Source organism: Columba livia, chromosome 21 (genome assembly GCF_036013475.1).
Source record: "Columba livia isolate bColLiv1 breed racing homer chromosome 21, bColLiv1.pat.W.v2, whole genome shotgun sequence".
Classification (NCBI taxonomy): domain Eukaryota; kingdom Metazoa; phylum Chordata; class Aves; order Columbiformes; family Columbidae; genus Columba; species Columba livia.
In genome coordinates, this window is record NC_088622.1 from 3,895,134 (window position 1) to 3,915,097 (window position 19,964).

Here is a 19,964-nt window from a genome sequence, read left to right on the forward strand (position 1 = left end):
GGGTCTGAGTCACGTCTACTCAATCTATTATTTTTGTGCTGGCTTTAGAGATGCCAAGAGGTTCCTCTCGCACTCCACTGACGCTGCTTCTGGACTTCAAGCAACTCCAAGAAGTGACAAGTTTAGTCTAACTGAAGACACAGGATAACTTACAAAATTAGAAACAAAGCAACATTGTGAGGATAATTAGAAAAAACCCCAATGTGAATATAACAAAAGTGAAAGAAGATGTTTTTCCTTTTGGCAAAAAAAGGATTTTAATGGGTTTAAAAATATTTCTGTACAAAAACCGCTCAGTATTTGCCTTCCTGTGGTGACAATACTTCTGACTGTTGTTTGGTTCAGCAGCAACTCCCACAGGTCCGGTAACAAGGACTATCTCTTTGGCCACTGGTGCCTGGAACCCCTGCAAAAGACACAGAAAGACTTTAACTCTTGCTCTAATTTCACTCAAGACTGAAAACCTTTCTCCCTGCTCTTACGTAGTTGCTCTTTTGTTGATTAAATAATACACAAGGATCACGCCTTGTAAACTACACGTTAATTATCTATTCAGAACAAGAATATTCGTCTTTGGCAGTACTGTTATTTATCTTCCTCCCAAGCTATGCAAACGTTCTCCCCACCTCTACCTATCTCTGTGGCCAAAGAAAGCGACTCCCACATCAATTAACACAAACTTTTACCTCAGCTTTTCAAACCTTCCACCCAGAATTATCTTTGATTGCATTAATCCTAAGATTTTTTTCTTTTCTTTTTTTCCTTTAAACTGACGTCAAGCTGTGAACCGAAGGGGAGTAGGTGTTACGCAACCTCTTCCCATGTGCTTAAGCTCCCACAGCACCAGAGGACAATAGCGACAATAGCTACGCTTTGCCCATAGCTCCGGGGCACAGGTGTGAAAATACTCCAGCGCTGACAACACACCTGTCGGCTTTCCCCGCCAGGTAGGACATGCTTCGGTTTCCAGATTGCTGGAGTTTGTTAGATCCAGCAAATTTCTGCACAGAAAATAAAAGAAAGAATGAAACAGCACCACGGTGAAGTACCTGCTGAATATAGTGTGTGTATGAAAAGGCGGGAGACAAGAGAGTCTGAGGGGCCCAAAAAAGCTCTTCCTGAATGGGAAGAGGCCATCACATGGAGTATGAGCTGGTGATTGGAAGTGGCACCTCAGTACTGAGTTAGGGAACATTCTGCAGAGCCAGAAAAAGTCACCTGCCGTCCCCAGCTGGGTATGTGCTATCGCCAACCCCTCTATTCCTTCTCGCATGACGTGCCCCTACCTTGCCTGTGTAAGCTTGCTTGGCAGGATCAAACTGTGGCGACTGCTTCGATTTGCTGCTTCCTAAGGCAGAGAGGAGAGAAGCTGTCACTAAAATTTTCCAGAAAGAATAGCACATTCCATGGTGCTCCTCTGATGAGAAGGAGGTTTCACTGCAGTCTCCCACATGCTAAAATCCAGAATGGTCTCTTAAGGGCAGGAGATGCTTTTCAATAGATACTTGTTACAAAGGAGTCAAATCTCCTTTTCCTCCCAGTTCCTGAGGTCCAATTAAACAGATTATTTCCCTATAGAGAAAAGAAGCAAAGTAAGCATCTACAGTCCTCTTGGCCAACGGTTTCAGGGTTTTCTTTCCAAATCAGAAAGGGACGCTAAACTGTGCATTGCCCAAGTTAATTTCTTGTAGTGCTTCCCCACTGTAAGGTGAGGGCATTCTAACAGTTTGTACAGCTCTGGCACCTCTTCCACATTCACACGCAGCCTTCTCAGGGCTCAGCTGGCAACATTTTCCACAGCCCGCAGCACTCTAGCAAGAGATCCAGATCTTACCCGCAAACACTTTGAAGTTGGACTTGCTGTAATCAAAGGGGGTAAACTGCTTCGGTTCCTCCAGCTTCTCTGGTTGCTGGGAGGCTTTTGGCCGTTTCTTCTCTTGTTTTGGCAACTCTGTTCCCGTTTCACTCATAACTCTCTCCCTTTTCTTATTAGCTTGTTCCTGCTGTGAAAGCAACCCACAGAATAGAAACAAGGCCAAGCTGAGGAGAGGAGAATGAAACATCTCTGTGTAGGCATGAACACCAGCATGCAGATGAACCGCCCGATGGACGCAGGGACAGCCTGTGGCAAGAACAGCGCAGGAGAGAGCGCTGTGTTCTTCTTTGGGCCTAAACTGCCTTTTTTCAGTTATTTTTTCTCCTCTCACAGCAGGCACTGTTCAGATGAAAAGCTGCCATTTCACAGGATACCACAGGATACCAGAGATTTGTGATCTGCTGTGGCCCCACAGGCAGATTTCAGGCAAGCGAGGTGCAGCAGTGGAAAGCATTCCATACCAAAGACAGAGAGGGCTGTGAGGATTTGCACAGCACAGTTGCGACGGCCCTGCTGCTCCACAGGGCAGAACCCCAGAAAAACTGCGATCAAAGGACTGGTATTCAGGTATTTCAGAATTATAGGGCTCAGGGTTTCATTCTGAACTATGTGATAAGGTTAAAAGGGGTAAAGGCTAGAAGCAGGGAACGTGATGACATACCATCGCCTGCTGACGAACAGATATAATATTTTCTGTTGCCTCTTTATACGCCTTCTGTGCCTGGTCACGAGCAGCTGTGGAAATGAAACAAGCTTTACTGTAAAAAGCAGGAGTAAGTTACCCAGGAGCTTAGAAAAAGCAAGCAAAGCAGCTTGTAGCGAGTCTCATACTGAACAGAGTACAATCTTTGTCAAACAATCTCATCCATCAGAAAATCCATTCCCTAAGGTTTTCTTGTAACTGGGAAACAAGCTGTGTGCATTGGGAAAAGCACGAGAGCCAATGCACTGAGGAGGGAAGAATGGCTGTACCTGACTGCTGGGCTGCTTTCTTTTTGGTTTCATCCTTGGACTCCTTCTGTGCTTGTGTGTGAGTCATCAACTTCCATCGATTGCTGATCTACAACAAGAAAAAATTACCTGGGATCACTGTCTTTGAAGTTTTATGGCAAAAGGGAGTTTATAAACTTGCTACCACATGCTGGTCTTCATTAAGAGTACAAAAGATCAAATTGGATTGTAAAAGAGATTAAGATCTGCTGCAGCAGGTAAAGTAAAACCACGTGCTTTACAAGTTCTGAGCTACAAACGAGCCATGAGAACAAAGGCAGGTACAGACTTCAGTAGTAGTTTGTAGCTTTGATGGACAGGGAATATAGTGGAATGGCTCCAATCCCTGGTTCTTCGAAGGATACGAATGCTATGGAAACAACGAACTACAGATTCAGAAACACGTCAAGTTTCTCAAAACTTCTTTTTCTAAGAATAAACCAAGGAGAAAAAAAAAATCCTATATTGCTAAGGTTCCCAAATCAAAATCTACTTATTTATTTTGTCCTACTTGGCAGGAAATTGTAGCTCAAAACTTACTTCATAAATTTTTGACGATGGGTCAAACTTTGCAGACTGTGAGACATAGGCAGGATTCTGTTCGGAAGGCAGGTACTGTGGAGAGGAAAAACATTTAGCTTTAAACACAACACATGACGTTTAGCTCATTGCTAAAATGCTATTTAAAATGTTCCAAATAAATTCATATTTAAGAAACATTCCGCAGATAACTCACATTTTGGAAAAAGACAAGTTACCACAGCTATGGCCAAGAGAAACATTAAAGAAAACACAAACGAAACAAACCCCAAAACCCAACTCCCAAACACACACCAGAAAAAGCTGGTTTGGTATTATTTCCTAGTAATTTGCCATTCTAAATCTATAACAAAGTATTCTATTGTTCTGATTCATGCAAAGAGTAAAATCCGCTCACTAACTCTAGCCATAAAGTAGAGAGGAAAATGTGATGCAAATTCAAAACACCTCAAACTTGATTAAAAAAACCCAACAGTGAGAGGTCTGTTTACTATGTAGAAAGACATTTATCTAAGAGGCATTTCAGCGTGTTTTGAAAACAAGTCCACACATGTGTGCTCTGCAGGAAGGACAATCTCTCGATTCCACTAAGAGAGCAGCAGCTGATGCTCTATCAGCTCTTTCACATACACCTGGAAAACCAGCTCAGAGCAGCACTGCTCTGGTAGTCCACCTGTCCCACTACAAACATGTACTGAGAGCTTTTACCATTCTAAATGGATTTTCGAAAGATTCCATTATACGCTGAGCTTTCTGCTGTGCACTGGTCAAAGCTTTCTGATTTTCTTCATCACATTCCTTAAAAAAAAAATAAAAGGGAAAAAATATTAACATTAATAATTTTTGGTTTTGGCTACTGCTGTTTCACACGTTATTTCTCACTCTATCTGAAACTCCACTGATGGCAGTAACCCTCCTAACTACTTCTTACAACACTTTCACACAGTTTTATCAGATTATTAAGTATGTTTTCTAATACTTAAATACTGACACGATCACAAACATGTTGCTTACACTGAATATGCTGACAGTGGCGGTACCAACAAGACATGTTGTTTCTGGCTGTAAACCCTGAATATCCATTGTACTCCCACTGTCTGAAAAGAGACAACCATGTTCCAAAACCGGTGCAGGCTCTACATGAAAAGGAGACAAAGCTTTTATTAGATACTTGCATATTTTACTGGTCTTTTATCTAATGAGATTTCACTGAAAAGTTACTTTAGCGCTGCTTATTTCCCCATATCAAAGCCACATCATGTCATTCTCAGCACAGTTTTTAGGTTAAGTCCAAATTACCCAAGGCAGAGTTGTTCTGAAAATCATCCGTAGGAATCCGGGAACTGTCATGTGGTCCAAATAAGGTGTTCTCCAGCCTCTGCAGGGAGATTTGAATTGCAAACACCATTACTACACTACTCTACAAATATGTTTTCACATATTGCAGAGACACATTAAGAAAAATCCAAATAAAAGGGTGAAACTCAGAGACTGAATATTCTTACTATCGCTCACTTGCCAGAGCGCGTTGCACCTGACAGCCCAAGGGTCTCTGTGCAAACACCCAGTGGCTAATGCAGATGCTTTATTTACTTCATACGATGAGGAGAGTAAACGAGTTGGCCTTAAAAACTCATCTGAAACTTCTCTTCTTACAATCAGTCAATACAGACTAACACACGCAAAACTGTCCAGCAGCTCCAGTGTTTGCTGACGAAACTTAAATGCTGCTGTTATCACGGTTTGTAAAACACAGATTTACAGCTGGGAATATTATGAGCCCAGCACAGAAAAGGAACATTAAACTTAAGAAGAGAGACTTGTAAAATGGATGAGAGTAAACAATTCACTAGAAGACAGAATTTTTGCTACATTTGTTTCTGAATTTAAGGCTGAAGACATTAGGTAACAAACATTCTGTAGACAGTACCTCAGGGTTGGATAGAGGTGTTCTCTTCTTGACTGCCAAAGGGATTTCTGACTAGAATGGGAGAGAAAGAGAAGTCACTTAAATGCACCTGCCATATTTCTTCTATGTTGGCCCCCTTATCAATGCTTTAAAGACATTTATTACCAGCTAGCAGCTTGTTAAAATTATATTCTTTCTTCTTCTCCCGCAATGTTTACAGATGGATACATTTAAACACCTCACAAATGGTTTTGTTTCACTAGAGGAAGACTGTATTATTATCAACATGTTGATGATATATTTTAACTAATAAACTTCTTACACCCGGGGGGTGTTTTTTTGCTTCATCATAGCTGTACAAGCTTTATGAATCTATTTACGTGGCCAACAAATTCCACAAGGTCCAATTCTTCCCCACATAGGCAAACAAGATGTGCAATGACAGACAACTGCACCTTGTTCAAGTAGCGTCTGATCTTTTACTGCTTTAGCTCTCCAGAAAACTACACTGTGTGTAAGCCAGTATGCAGCAGATAATAGGCAAGAAGTTGCAGTGTCTCTTTCTGCTCTAAACACTATATTCGCTGTGCTCAAAAAGCAAACTCCAGCACACACATCACCATAGGTCACCATTTAGCTCCAGCTCCTGGCTTACGGAAAGCCAGTGATGAGTCTCTTGTGTGGTAGCAGCTACTCCTACCTTGAGAAGAGGCATCTCCCGGGCCTGCTGAATGAGGAGATGCAATTCATTAATCTGCTGGCGAACTAGTGGTGGGACTGGATTACAGCAAGCAATGATGCCCTGGGGTTCTCTAAAGAGAAAAATTCAGTGTGTTGTATTTACGGCCGCTGTGTCAGGCACTCGCATTCAAAAGACGCGCAACCAGATATTACCCCGGTCCTGATTGTGACAGAATAAGACAGGTCAGATTAATCTGCCAGAGTTTATTCTCTGTGATGAAAAATTCTTCTGTACCAGGTTTGTGCAGATAAGGAAAAAACATTAATTCAGCTCTCCTCTCATTTATCTTTTTTGTGGTCTGTCTGTCCCCACCTTCATTTCATTCCTTGTTAAGCATTCAACTATGGAACTTGAGCCAAGCAGTAGACTTGCATTTAAAGATGCATTTTTATTATTCTCAAGTATGGATATTAGATTATGAGTGCCAAACATCTGAGGAAAATGTTGTATAAATTGAGTGTTTTAAGGGATCTGCCCCTTGCCCCCCACCCAATCCCTTTAGGAACTGAAAAAAAACCCAAACCAAATAAATGTTACGGGAGAACTCATCCCCCTCTTGCTCTGTAATACTGGAGGAATCGCAAGGGGGAATGTGTGACATACACTAATGGAAAGGAATGTGTTTTATTAGTGGAATAAAATCAGAGAGATGTATCCCAGAAGAAGTTTGGAGGCTTCTGAAGTATTATTGCTATTTACTTCTCTTCCATATAGAAGAACTATTGAGAAAAGCATTACTGACAGCTGGAAGAAAGGGACCAATTGCAGAAGTAATTGCACACCAGGAAGTTACTTGCTGGATATTAAAATCAAATGAGACTCCTCAAGGGTGAACAAAACTTACTTGGGCAGCTCCTCTGCTATCTTCAACAGCATATGATTTGGTAGCACATATCTACAACACAAAGAGGCGGTGTGAATGTAGCAGAACATTAGAAACTCTTAAAAATGACTTCAAAATGCACAAGTCTGCCCCAATTACAAGGTCTGAAAAGGCAAAACCAGTGAAAAAGAAATTAAGTAAGGCTGATCTAGATGTCTGGGAGAATTTACTGCTAATACAACATGACTACTGTGTAAAAAACAGGCTGAGGTAGCACACTAATTGCTATGGGTAACAAAGTGTTTCCACCCAGTCTAAGAAACTCCTTGAAGTATTAAGCCAGTGTCTGTAACAAAAGCCTTCCTACCCTGTACTCTCATCCTCCTGACGGGCCATCTTGTCTCTCCACGCAAACAGCAACCTAAACGCTGCCAGCTGCTGCGTGTTCAGATGTTTTTTCTGCCTCCTGTAGAGCTCAAGGTAGGATTCATCTGAAAAGAGGGGCTTGATGTATTTCTGGACAGGAAAAAAAGACACATTTCTGATCAGTATCAAGGTTTGTGCTTTCTAGTTTGCCTTGCTTCACCAAGACAGAATCTCACAAAGACATAAGGGGACTGAATAAACTCAGGAGCTTTCACCCTATCCATGAAAAACATACATCTCATCCATATTTAGGGGAAAACCACCCTCACAAACTCCAGGAGCAGCTTCAGACATAGAAAATATTCAAGCTTTACTATATCAGGCAAGACCTGCTTTCATAGACAGTATTTTTCACAGGCACAATATAATTATCTCATAACGCAACTCCAGCCAGGCTTTGAACTCCTATGAACGTCCAGTAGAACTGGAAATGTAACATCTCTCTTGGGAAAGACACACCTGAAAGCATCGGGAGGCCAAGGAACACCAGCATTCCAAAAAATAGCAAGGGGGCACCTGAATCCAAGGATTTTAGCTAGTGAAACAAATGACTGCGTACAAATGAGTCAGAGTTTATAAAGCTGTTTTCAGATACACAAAGAGGAAAGTTGCGTGCATCTACAAATGTAGAACAGGCAAAGGACTTTCTGTCCTACTAAGGCCATACTCTGAATGCAGGTAATCCAACCAGGTGAGGCTTTACCTTCAGGCAGATGTCCCTGCTGCGCTGCCACACGACCTGCAGCTGAGTGGGCTGCTCGTTCCCTCTCTCCCACAGCGCCTCCCTCACTTTGTCATAGATGTAGAGCAAGTAGTGAGTGTCATCACGGGCATACTGAATCATTTCTTCCGGCAAAGGGCTAGAAAAAAGAGAGTCAACATTACACTAATCCATTCCAGTTGCCCCGCCAAACTGTCACTTTTCTCTTGCAAGGCATAACAGGGCAAACTGCATGTAAAACATGCCAAGAACTGATATAGAAATTCTTTTTCTTTACTGAAAGATTTGTCGGGCAATAGTAGCAATATGCTGTGCACTCTCTCATTCAGACGGCATCCTGTTCACGTGCCGGACAGCAGGATTGCTGCGCAGCTAAGTCAGATGGCAGAGTTGCCAGTTACAGTATTTGTTATAACTCTTTTCTCTCTGCAGAGCCTATAAAAAGAAGACCTGGATCTCTGTGGTGTGCAGGGTTCATCAATACTGCAGTGGTTAAGTGCTGTTCCTAAGAAGTGAGCTTCCAGGAGCTTTTCATTACTTAATCTTTCTTAATTTTCCCAAAATAACCCAGTTTCCAACGAAATACAGGAAAATTAACACTTACGAAAGAACTTAAAAGCACAGCCAGGTTCACTTTCAGACTTAGCTACTACTACGAGGCTTGCAACGATAATACAAAGACAGATAAGTGCTATCCTGCAGCTCCAGCCCATTCAAGGAGTCAGTTTTTACCGTATCCTCCAGTCAGCCAGCTGGTACTGCTTGTCAGCATCTATATTGCAATACAGCTTTAGCAAGTGGTCCAAAGAATGCCTGCCGAGGTTGAGGAGACGAGCAGCTTGATGGGTATCGAACATGTTCACCAAGTACAGGCCAAAGTCTTTTTGCAGCCATTCCACATCTGAATCGGCACCATGAAGAACCTTTAAATGCAAAACAAATTGAGAATGATATGAAGAGCATTTCCACTCCAGGCTGCACAGGAATTCTAATGGTGGGCTTATGTATTTGGCAGCTGACCTTCACAATTGCGGGGTCTGTGAAGGTCTCGTTGAGAATGTTCATGTCGCTGCGCAATTCCAGTGTATCAATAATGAAGTCTTCTGTTCGGGTGGAAATCTGCATCAGGCACGTCAAGCCCAGGAAGCTCCTGTATGAATGGTGCTGAAAAACATGGGGGAGAGATGTAAGCCAGGACTCACCACAGAATAACACTTCAATACAAACAGCACACCAAGTGAAGGAAGAAAAAGTAACAGAGGGAGGACCTCCTAAAGAAAATGACAATTGGATGAGCATGCTTTCTCTCTGCAGTCACAAATATGACATAAAAAAACATGGGACAAATTGAAAGAAGATAAAATTCAGCAGGAAGTGTGCAGCCAGTACTACCACTGGAAAATTTATAATATTGACAGTTTAATTCAACCTTCTAGATAATGTCTGACAGGTCAGGGTCATGAACTGTCTTTTCATGTCAGAGAGGACAAAAAGCAGAAAGAGAAGACTACAAAACAGATGAGAAGATAATGGTCCCCTAGGTACTAACAGCACACATGTAACTTTTCAACAGAAAAGGCAATGTGATTACCTCTAAGTCCAGGGCAAATTCTTTACAGTTCATGAGCTTTTCATTTAGTTCTACCAGCTCATCCAGCGTGGTGACAAAATGACAGGGTGTTTCCTTGATGGGCCTGTACATCTGGCAGAGCAAATCATTAGGCATGATATGTTATATGGCAATGCCCACCCCTGACCTCCACTCTCAACTGAAACTCATCAAGTATGGCCAGCTGTAAACTTACTGCATCTGCAATAAGTTTCCATTAATGTGGGCACCAACCTGGGGTTCTGGTTTCTTTAGAACTCCATCTGGTGGAGAAAAATGCTCCAGTTCATACTGGTAAGGGTGAGCAAACCTGTGGAAATTAGGAAGACAGGCACAGACTAAATTTCAGTCACCTTCATGAAGCCAGAGCACAGAGACTTTGAGAGCTATGGCAGTTTCCCTACTGAGTAGAAGTTTTGTCTCTTATTAAGCACAGCTTTAAAATAACTGTGGATGTCTAAAACAAATCACACGCAACGTAGTGTGCGGACACAAACACATGCAGAGCTGTCACACATGAATAGCATCAGCACAATGGGACCATCAAGTGCACGTTCACCAATGGTACTCCAAGCACCTTGCTCTCAGTTCAATTTCTTACATGTCTTGCTCAATTTGCTGCGTCCTCTGCTGGTGTATGAAGTCTGCCAAAGCAGCTGGCACATCCAAGTCTTCAGGGCGCTCCTTTCGTTCCCGTCCATTTTTTGTGAGGGCTGAACAACCAATATGGAACAACTGGACTGGGTCCCATACATAACATGTTCTCAGCCTACTACTCTCTCCCCTCCACCCACCACAGGATCTTATTAAAATCACAAAGCATCAAAAACCTTAACAATTTGGACCCGCAGCTTTTGCTGTCAGCAGGATTTCTGCCTACCCCTCTAATGACAAGTCCGTTACTAGGTTCTAACAGGCTGTTGTTAAGCAAGATGCAAGGTGGTTCTGCTCAAGAGCTTGGAAGGAGATTGAAAAATCTTCGGAAAAATCTTTCAATCATTCCCAGCTACTAAAAGGACAATGGTATTAGTGCAGACTGTGGAGGAATCACCAGCAGCAGAATGACACGTTGCTGAGACAGGATCTTATGCTGGTGACTTTGACAAAGCACCCAAAGCAAAGGCAGGTCTAACCATACACCTGGTGTTCCTAACTGATTGGAAAAAATTATCTGTAAAGGCAACTAGACTAATCAAGACCATTTCTGGTGCCAGAGTGACTCTCATAATGCACGTTCAATGGTGGCAAAGAGAAGCAGCAGAACATCTGTTTGAAACAGATTATTTGCTGTACGCTACCAAGAAGATGCAGTATGCTGACCTACCCTTACATCACATATATGTAAACAAGAGAGTCACAGAACTTACTGCACCAAAATGGTCAACACCTCCTGCTGTTACCTGTTTTTACAGTCACTGATTTCTCCTCTAGACTGTGAGGACAGATTTGTGTCAAATACTCTCAATAGGCTACCCAACAAAAAATAAACCCCTTACCTTCAGGCAAAGGTTTCAAAGCATTTGGCTTAATAAAAAGTTTAGGTACAAAGGGAGTATTGGAATTGTCAATTTTTTCCCGAAACTTAAGCTGCGGTCGAGAGATATTCTTGGCGTGAAGCAGTCGGAAGGTTTCAGATTGAGTTCTCTTGTGTGCTTCTCCTGCCTATTTAAAAAAAAAAGGTAAACCACAGGTAAAATTCACCTGACTTAACAGATATTCGGAGTCAGGTATTCGGAGTTTCTTTTACTCAGCCTGACCCAATATTCAGAGGAATAAAGCTATACCCCAAACTCAAAAGTGAGTCACTGTCCTGCAGTGAGTCCAGCAACTAAGAATGAAAGTTCTCTGAATCAGGATCCTGAATTCAAATGAATAAACAACGGAAAGGCTGTTGTGTACATGAAACTGAAATGGCAATCAAAAGCACAGGGAATCTGGAATCAAGTTTGAATAAATACAAAAAGCAAAAAAGAGGGAGGGAAAAAATTTGGCAGAACATTTAACTACTCAACTCCACTGGAAGTACCAGTGCTGGGGAAAAAAGCTAAAATAGCCCAGCAAACTGCAAGCAGAGGCCTCACCTTGCGATTCCAGCTGGAAACGATCGTCTGTGGGGGCTGTAACCCAGCAGGGAGGACTGGCTGCTGGTTTTTGTTCACTCCTGCTGCTTCATCCAATAAAATACCCTAAATTCCAGAAAAGATGGGGTTTAAAATAACAAGGAAAACCACCAGACTGAGGAAACACTAATGCTATTTCACCGAAATTCTCATAATGAAAAAACAACTAGGCAACTCGGTAGGTTACAAGAACAGTATCCAGAAATAATTAGCTTACCACTCTTTCAAGAATGACGTCGTTGGAGTCAACCAGCATATCGAATTTATCTTCCAGCTCTGTGACTTTGCTGTGATCTTTCATGCGGCTGCGGCAGCCGTGGTATTGCATCACCTTGCTCATGCTTGCAGGAGAACAGCACAGTGATTAGCAACGTGAAAGCAGGTACGCTCAACACTAAACCTTCCCATTCTCTTCAACTTTCTACATCTTCAAAGACTGAAAATCAATTAAATGCAGCACCTACAGATAACATCGTGTGAGCAGTGAACAGAAGAAACACCTATACAGTATTAAGCGTTAGAACTCATTTCTTATGAGCCACGTGACTTTTGAAATAGCCTAATGTGTTTTATATCAGTCTCTGGTCTCTGCACAGCTCTTTATCCAAATCATTACAAAAGGCCCTCTTTAAACTTGTTACTTAAACTACCAGTTGCTAGAAAAGTAACTAAAATTAGATATGTGAAATAAAACACACAGCAAGTTTGGGGGCTTCAAAGAAGGGTGCTGCCTTCTGTTTCGGATTAGGAGCTCTCAGCCACGGCCCAGAGGCGCAAACGCACCCTTACCAGTGCAGGAGTCGGTCACCCTGTGTCTCGCAGTACGCCCTGAAGCCGGGGAAGCTTCGGTAGAAATCGTACTCATCGCCAGGCTGAGGAAGCCCATTAGATGCCTTTGTTGCAGCTACCACTGTGCCGAGAGCATACTGCGCAAGAACACCACGTTATCAGCATTTTCTTCAGTACCGTGTTCATCTCTTTACCCAGGACAGAAATACATTTTGTACGGTTTGAACTATGTGGTTCTAACGTATATTATGGTGCTTATTAACATGAGTAAGTTTACAGCAGTTTAGTTCACACTGTCTATTTAAAGTGATGACAGCCAAATACAAACAAGACTCAAAACTCAGTCTAGTATTTACAGTTTTAAAGAACGCTTGTTAAATCAGCAGGAACACAGACAATTATCATTTTAACAAAACAACCTGCAGTGCCTCCTGCTGGAGGACCGGCAGCCGCTCCCTCCTCGGAAGCAGCAGCAGCGGGCACAGGTGAGACCCGAGCCCGGCGATCCCAGGCCCGATGCCCATGGCCACGCGTCCACCGAGGGTCCCGGTTCGACAAGGGGCCCGAGCCCGGGCGGCTCCGGTCCCCGGGGGCTCCTCACGGAGGCACCGCCCGAACGGGGGACCCCAGGCAGCCCCTCAGGTAAAACTACAGCTCCCAGCATGCCCCGCGCGGCGCACGGCACGCCGGGAGCGGTAGTGCACGGCGCCCCCCCCGCCCGCTCCCCCAGGCCCCATCGCTGCGCACCTTGACGAAGGCGTCCACGCTGTCGAAGCCGGGCAGGGCCGCCGCCGCGCTGCCCTCCTCCGTCTCGGCCGGCCGGCCCTGGGCCCCGGCGCGTCCCTCCTGCCCCGCGGGGCTCCCCGCGGCCGCGCCGCCGCTCCCCCCACCGGCGGCGGCCGCCATGGTGCCGCCGCAGCCACGCGACGCTCAGAAACTCTCGCGAGAACCCGGTCGTTGTGGCGTCGGGGGGAGGCGAGCAACGGGCGGAAACTCGTGCGCACGGGACAAAGCGCCAGGGCTGCCCTCTAGCGCCCCCAGGCGGCGGGCGGAACCGGCCCCTCGTCGGGAAGACGGGGAGCCCAAGGCTCTGGAAAGGGGCGAAACCCCCAGGCCTCCGCCCCACAGACACCCACCCGTGGGGCCAAGGGCTGCCCACAGAGCAGTTCTCACCACTGCCACACAGCCTGGAAAGGGGGCAGCATTGCCCCCCAAGCCCCTTGACTGCCACCTCCCTATTTTGGGGTGCAGTGCTGGCACAGGGGAAGCCCAGGCAGGACAGTGACACACCCCACACTGTCCTTTGAGCAGTGGCTTGGACTCTGAGACCAAAAAAGCTGATGTTCTTACTGCACAGACGACCGCATCTGCTGGAAACCAAAATTTAAGGGCTGGATGGTCAAGTTTCTGTGATACGAGTGGCACCACTCAGTCCTGGGACTCTGGGCTCCAGCTGCTACCAAAACTACAGCCAAGCACCTGAACTGATGCAGAAAAATACAAGCATGGCAACAGGAAACTTCAAAAACCAACTCTTAACCTGCTTCCCTGTCTCTTCCTAAGTACTTAGGAACAAACAAGAACACGGTCAAAATACACACATTTTGGTGTAATTTATTGGCACAAAAATATTCAAATACAACATTGCATCTAAACACAGCTACTGTTGTATTTTGTGCATTGTTTTTAATATTTTTAATTCATAAATCATAACTTTATCTTCACCCTCATGTTTAACCACCATTATTTTGCGTTTCAAGTTGTAATATCTGCCTCCTATGCCAAGTACTCACTGTCCCTGGTTATTTCCCAATACTGCTTTTTAATCCAGACACTGCAGGAAGCTCCCAAGTGATATTTCATTTGTACCCTACACCAAATTTGCCACCGATGGATCTGCACAGGGGCACCTGACTTTGCTCAGCTCAAGCTTTTCAATTCTGGGATCTGCTCTGATATCCTGATCTAGTCCACAACACGACTCCTGCACATGAGCGGATAGACAGCTTCCAATTTTGGGGCAAGAATCGAGTTTGAAAACATGGTAACATGATAAAACAGTGGTAAAATTCCGCTTCTCTTCTTTTTCCTTCCAGTTATCCAGCTCACCCCCGAACCTAAACGAAGCCTTGTGCATCGAGCTCACTGCAGCCACACCAACAGGACTGACCAGGGCAACAATTAATCTGCAAATGACTTAGTTACATTGCAAAGTAAGTCAAAACCCGTATATAGTTATTTTCAATGGATCACCAGGTCCCCAAAGACCAAGTGTCCCCATAGACATCTGTGGTACAATCAGTCTTCGCTGTCCTGGACGCCCAAATCACGCCTTGTGTTTCAGACAGCTTGTGTTTCTCCAACAGCAGCTTTACATTGGCTTGAACCAACTTTTAATATACAATAACTCTTTTCATTTACATTTCAAAATATTTGACAGAAGGCTGTATTTCAGTCCAACGTTCAGTTTGTGTTTGTAGAAGAGCAAGTTTGGAGTGCAAAAGCCTCCGGAATAAAAGGCTGTGGATACTTTGGAATCTTCTGTTACCAGAAAGGACACCTGAAGAAAACAGAGATATTGTAGGAGTGCTGGCTTGCATAGTTTCACAGAGGCAACACTGAGAAGGACTGAGATTCCACACTAACTAAGCACCGTTTTAGTACAGGAAAAGCTGACAGGTGATCTCTGTGCTTCTTTCCAGCTAATTAACAGTTAAAAAAGCTAAAAAGATCTATTTCCTTAAGCATAGCCCAAAGCTGGCTAACTCAAAATGACAGTACATCATCTTTGTTTACTTAACATTTGATTCGCCACTGTAACCAAAATCAGTGACCACTACATGCTGTATTTCAAATGCTTAAATGTTCAGGCTGATTGTGGTTTCAATGTTCTAAAATCCCTGTCACTCCAGAAAACAACAACTTTCTTACTGAGTCCCTGGCACAGCTCTGCAAAATTTACCACTGCAACATGTGCAAAGGCTCCTACATAAAACTAACGACACCAGTGACATTTTCCTGAGCTGTTTTCTGCGTGGATTATTCAGAGGTGAATTTTGCAAGGCTGGTTGAATGACACACTCACCATCCAATGTAGCACTGGCACAGATTCTCGTGAGAAGTCGCTTGCTTGATGAGCAGTTCTACTTGTGTGGGTACATCAAGAGTTTCGTCGTGAGAGAAGTCTCGACCTTTGAAATGAAAGGATGGAAAACGACGTAAATGGAAGTCACAAATCACAACATAACTTGCTGCTGGGTGGCAAGCTGAGGATTGATAGGACTGTTAACCACCCTTCCCTTCCGGTACATAAAACGCAAATTTTTCCAAACATGGAGAACCTCTAAAGGCAGACAGAGCCCAGAACCCCATTCTCCCTATTATTATGGTTTCTTCTTTTTCTCCGAATAATAGATAAACCAACAATAGATAACTTTCCAGTAGCTGGAATCCTGGTCCTAATCCCTTCAAGAACTTTATTTGGCAGGTGGGGGGTAGTTTCTTATAAACTTTAAGAGCGTAACATTTTGGTGTTAGACCAAAACAAGAAAACGAACACAAAATACAAACACCAAAAGTGGTGCTGATCCATCTCATCAGATTTTATGTTTATCTTATATGAAAACATGCTCACCAGTGAGCTTATCTCGAACCCTGTTGATGATTTGAATTGCCTTCTTATTTAGAGCTTCTGGCTTCACTAGACCATCTCCTACTAAAAGACAGAGGAAAGAAAATTAGGACTTCACCTGAACAACAAAACATCTGTAGTGCTGTTACACCTGCTCCTCCCAAACATCACAAATACCATTTGGAGAGCAAATAGACCCAGACACCAGCACATTACATCGCTAATTATATTCCTCATTTATGCTGTCAAGAACTGTATCTGCCCCACCTCATGTAACTGTAATTGGATCATGATGGAATTTTCTGATCTAAGAACCATTTCTGCATCAGTATAGAAACAACATGGAAACTTACTGAAGGAATGGATGGATTCAGGCACTGTGGTCCCAGTTTTCTTATGGGCGGTCTCACCCAGTTCCACACTGTCCAGCATTTCTGTTGAAAAAACCCACAAATATAAAAGTGTAAATGTGAAACTGAAAAGCAGATCCAATGATTACTTGCCAGCTTTTGCACACTAATATTTGGTAGCTACATAAGTAACTATCACCAACTAGACCTTGGATTACATCAGACGCCCCAGAACGGTGTTAACATAACTGTAACGAAGCATCTGCTTTTTGAGCCAAAGTATTGAACCCACCACAGTCCTAAAACTAATGGAAATAAGATTATCTGTCCACTTCTGAGGACTGAAAATATTTACTGTCTTGTGCAGTGTTAAAAAAACCCCAAACCATTCCAAACATTCATGGCATCCATGTTTTCTACTCACCTACTGACTGACTGGCTGAGTAGGAGTCTGTTCTTGTTCGTGAGCGCTTGTTGCCCTTTGTATTTGCTGCAAGAAAATAAGGAGTTGAAAAGTATGAACTGGAATTTCAGTGTTTCGTAGCAAATTTGCCCACAAACAATACAGATTGACTACCTGTCTCTTTTCTCCAAATTTTAAGCCACCTGAAATAGATTTCAATTTCCTGATGACAACTAATACAAAACCAACCCAAACAATTTTGGTTGTAGCTTAGTTTGGTGTCTGTGTGTAAGGGCAAAAGGGTTTTAACCACTATGGTAATTTACAATCCATAAAACCATGTGCACACAGAAATAACACTTGCAAACCAACAATTTAATCAGGTTGTCTTCAAACAGACATTGGATTTCACGTGTCTGGATTTCTTGTATGTAATCAGACTGATTATTCTCTTGCTGTCACTGTTTCATCAGAATCACTTACTGTCCATCAGCCGCCAATTCAATAACGGATCGTACACGAAGGCTTCCAGCACAGCCATGACACTGTCCTTGTGTTCACGCAGCACTTCCATCACCGTGTGACAGGTGATTCTGTAATTGCCATCGAGACCTGTCACCTTTAGAGGAGAAAGAAGTGACTCAACCGCGCTGCTTCATTCACTACGCGACTCCAACCCTGATCTGCGGGGAGCTGAAGTAGCTTGTGCTTTGAACTGGAATTCTCTGTGTTTGTTCATTGAGAACAAGACAGATGTTTGTTACAAACTGAGAACCCTTCTCCCATTAAGTTGATCATTAGGGACTTCCATGCCATTGGCTGTGTCTGGTTGATGCAAACAGCTGTTTGAAATGAGGAAACTAAGGAAGGCCCAGGAAACTGGATGGATTTCAGGCTCGTTTTTTTTTTCCTCCTCATCAATTTTAAGTTGCTTTCCACTGTAATGTATTGTAAAGATCACAGGAGATATTTTAACTTACAGAAAATGCCTCTGCAATATTAACACCTCAGGTTCTTAAGGAGTGGAGAGGTTTAGCCACAACAGAAAAAACAGGAAAAACTGAGAATCGGGTGCCATTTTCCTTAGGAACAATCCCCTTCGTGTTAAAGAGGGGATGCTTACCTCCATGGCATTTGTCAGCATCCTCGTTAACCTAAACGGAATCTTCTCAGGGAACTTTTCTCTTGTCATTGCAACCTAAACACACAATGATAGAAAATAAGTAAATTAATAGCTCACGTTTTATTTAAGACTTAAGAACTCTTGGGGTGTTTTTCTGCTACAATCTTGAAGGTCGCATTTCAAGTAGGAAATAAAGTCACAGCTCTACGTTCCTCAGTTTCCACAAATTCTTGGGAGAAGCCAGACAATTAACTTGATAACAGAGGGAAAACTCAAAAGCATGTGCCCAGCTGCTAGCATCAGGTAACACAGACTGCCTATCAGCAGCTTGAATTACTCCAAGAAATTGTATGGAAAAGTGATGTTAGCACTTGTTTGCTTGTTGCAGAGGTCAGTTAATCCCCAAACTAAGCCTCTGAAATAAAGCATCTATTATTTTCATCTTGCCTGCTGATAAAGTGAAGCCCAAAAGAGAGCCAAAGGGCTCACATTCCAAGGTCAGTTTGTCCTGGCTTATAGATTAATTCTTGTGCCATCAGAAAATGTGAAATATTATGAAAAATTTAATGTCCAAATACAAAGATTTACCTCGAAACAGTCCCCAAAGTCGATATGCAGGATCTTTCCGCTCAGTCTGTCTAACATCAGATTGGAGGGGTGTCTTTGATGAAGGAGTAGGAGAAAAAACAGGGTGACAGACCATTATAAAAAACCCAAAGTAAATCACAGCAGTTCCAGTCTGAAATGACATTTATCTTCGTGAACAAGAACAGCCAGTGACAGCTCGCTTGTCCGAGATCTTCAATCTCAGGATGAACAGAATTGCTTCCTGACAGTGCATCTATCACATTATTTCTGTAATTACCTCTCAGGAGTTAGAAATCTTCTCACCTTGGAAGATAAACAAGCTATTGGACCAGAACCATCAGTACATTTTCTTGGATATGAACATTTATTTTCCAGTTTGGATACATTTTTCTACTTGTTTCATGGTTTTTCATTTTTTCAGTATAGAAAAATGTAACGAATTATGCTACAGGTGAAGTAATGCAACTTAGATTCCCACCAGAAGAGAAGAAAATTCGTGGTCAATGGGGCAGAGTCCAGTTGGAGGCCTGTACCTAGTGCAGTGCCTCAGGGGGCAGTGCTGGGGCCTGTATTATTCAATATATTCATCAATAATTTGGACAAGGGAATAGAGTGCACTATCAGCAAGTTCCTGCTTCACAGAATAAATGCCCAACAGGCAAACAAGTCTGTAAAAATCAGTAGTGTTACTGAACCCATTTAGAAGGAGACTCAGAAGATCTTTACCACTAAATACTTTCTGGTTTTATTTTTGCTCTTCAGGGAACAAAAACTGATGCATCATCATGGTGCTTCTTTCCTCCCCAAAAAGCTGTGTATACATGCACAGTCCTAACAGACTTTGCAGAAAAATTGCCATCTCATTTGCATGAGTGACACAAGCACACAGATTGGTGCCAAAAGTCAACTATATTTTTGTTTAATAGAATGGCTGAAGAACGATTTCCCATTCTATGAGTGAAAGGAAAGGACAAAATTAGAACTTGTCATCCTTGATGTAATTCTGTGTGTATTCCTCTCAAAGTGGAAGAAACTCTTTTTTGTATTCAGGATACACAAGCCCTACATCTCATGTCTGCAGTGTTGAAAATAACAGAGCACAATCAGGTCCCAAAAGACGGTATCGTTCCAACTCAGCAATAACCACAATGAAAGATGAACAGACCCAAGGAATGAATTGATAGGCCTACACAGTCTGTGTTTTTATTTAAAGAAACCTTTAAAATTTCACTTACCTGTCCCCAAGGCCCAAAATGTACCCAACCATTGACATCACAGCCAGAGAACGAGTGTAGTTTGTTCTTCTGTCAAACCACACCTACAT

The 19,964-nt window shown here is 43.1% G+C and overlaps 2 protein-coding genes across 5 annotated transcripts in view; both read right to left on the minus strand.

Moving 5' to 3' along the window:
- Nucleotides 1-231: 231 nt before the first annotated feature.
- EXOSC10 (exosome component 10) lies at nt 232-13,486 on the minus strand. Its single transcript, XM_065038010.1, has 25 exons — nt 13,293-13,486; nt 12,546-12,682; nt 11,974-12,097; nt 11,718-11,822; nt 11,133-11,298; nt 10,238-10,349; nt 9,871-9,946; nt 9,619-9,729; nt 9,048-9,191; nt 8,760-8,950; nt 8,010-8,166; nt 7,248-7,396; nt 6,902-6,952; nt 6,016-6,127; nt 5,337-5,387; nt 4,706-4,784; nt 4,421-4,542; nt 4,115-4,204; nt 3,407-3,481; nt 2,849-2,936; nt 2,538-2,611; nt 1,835-2,003; nt 1,287-1,348; nt 928-1,001; nt 232-406 (listed from the first exon to the last, which is right to left on the minus strand). The coding sequence occupies exons 1-25, from the start codon at nt 13,449-13,451 to the stop codon at nt 376-378; spliced, it is 2,709 nt and encodes a 902-aa protein (XP_064894082.1). The 5' UTR covers nt 13,452-13,486; the 3' UTR covers nt 232-375.
- A 657-nt stretch (nt 13,487-14,143) lies between these two features.
- MTOR (mechanistic target of rapamycin kinase) overlaps nt 14,144-19,964 on the minus strand; it is a 54,751-nt gene continuing 48,930 nt past the window's right edge. For 2 of the 4 annotated variants that reach the window (XM_065038009.1, XM_065038007.1), the window contains 9 exons: nt 19,876-19,958; nt 18,641-18,713; nt 18,053-18,127; nt 17,413-17,548; nt 16,951-17,016; nt 16,530-16,610; nt 16,180-16,257; nt 15,631-15,736; nt 14,144-15,105 (listed from right to left, as the gene is read on the minus strand). In XM_065038009.1, the coding sequence (XP_064894081.1) occupies nt 15,090-15,105; nt 15,631-15,736; nt 16,180-16,257; nt 16,530-16,610; nt 16,951-17,016; nt 17,413-17,548; nt 18,053-18,127; nt 18,641-18,713; nt 19,876-19,958 (714 nt within the window). In that variant the 3' untranslated portion in view covers nt 14,144-15,089. Of the gene's footprint in view, nt 15,106-15,630; nt 15,737-16,179; nt 16,261-16,529; nt 16,611-16,950; nt 17,017-17,412; nt 17,549-18,052; nt 18,128-18,640; nt 18,714-19,875; nt 19,959-19,964 lie in introns of all 4 variants that reach the window. The other 2 variants (XM_065038008.1, XM_065038006.1) reach the window with 1 other exon arrangement.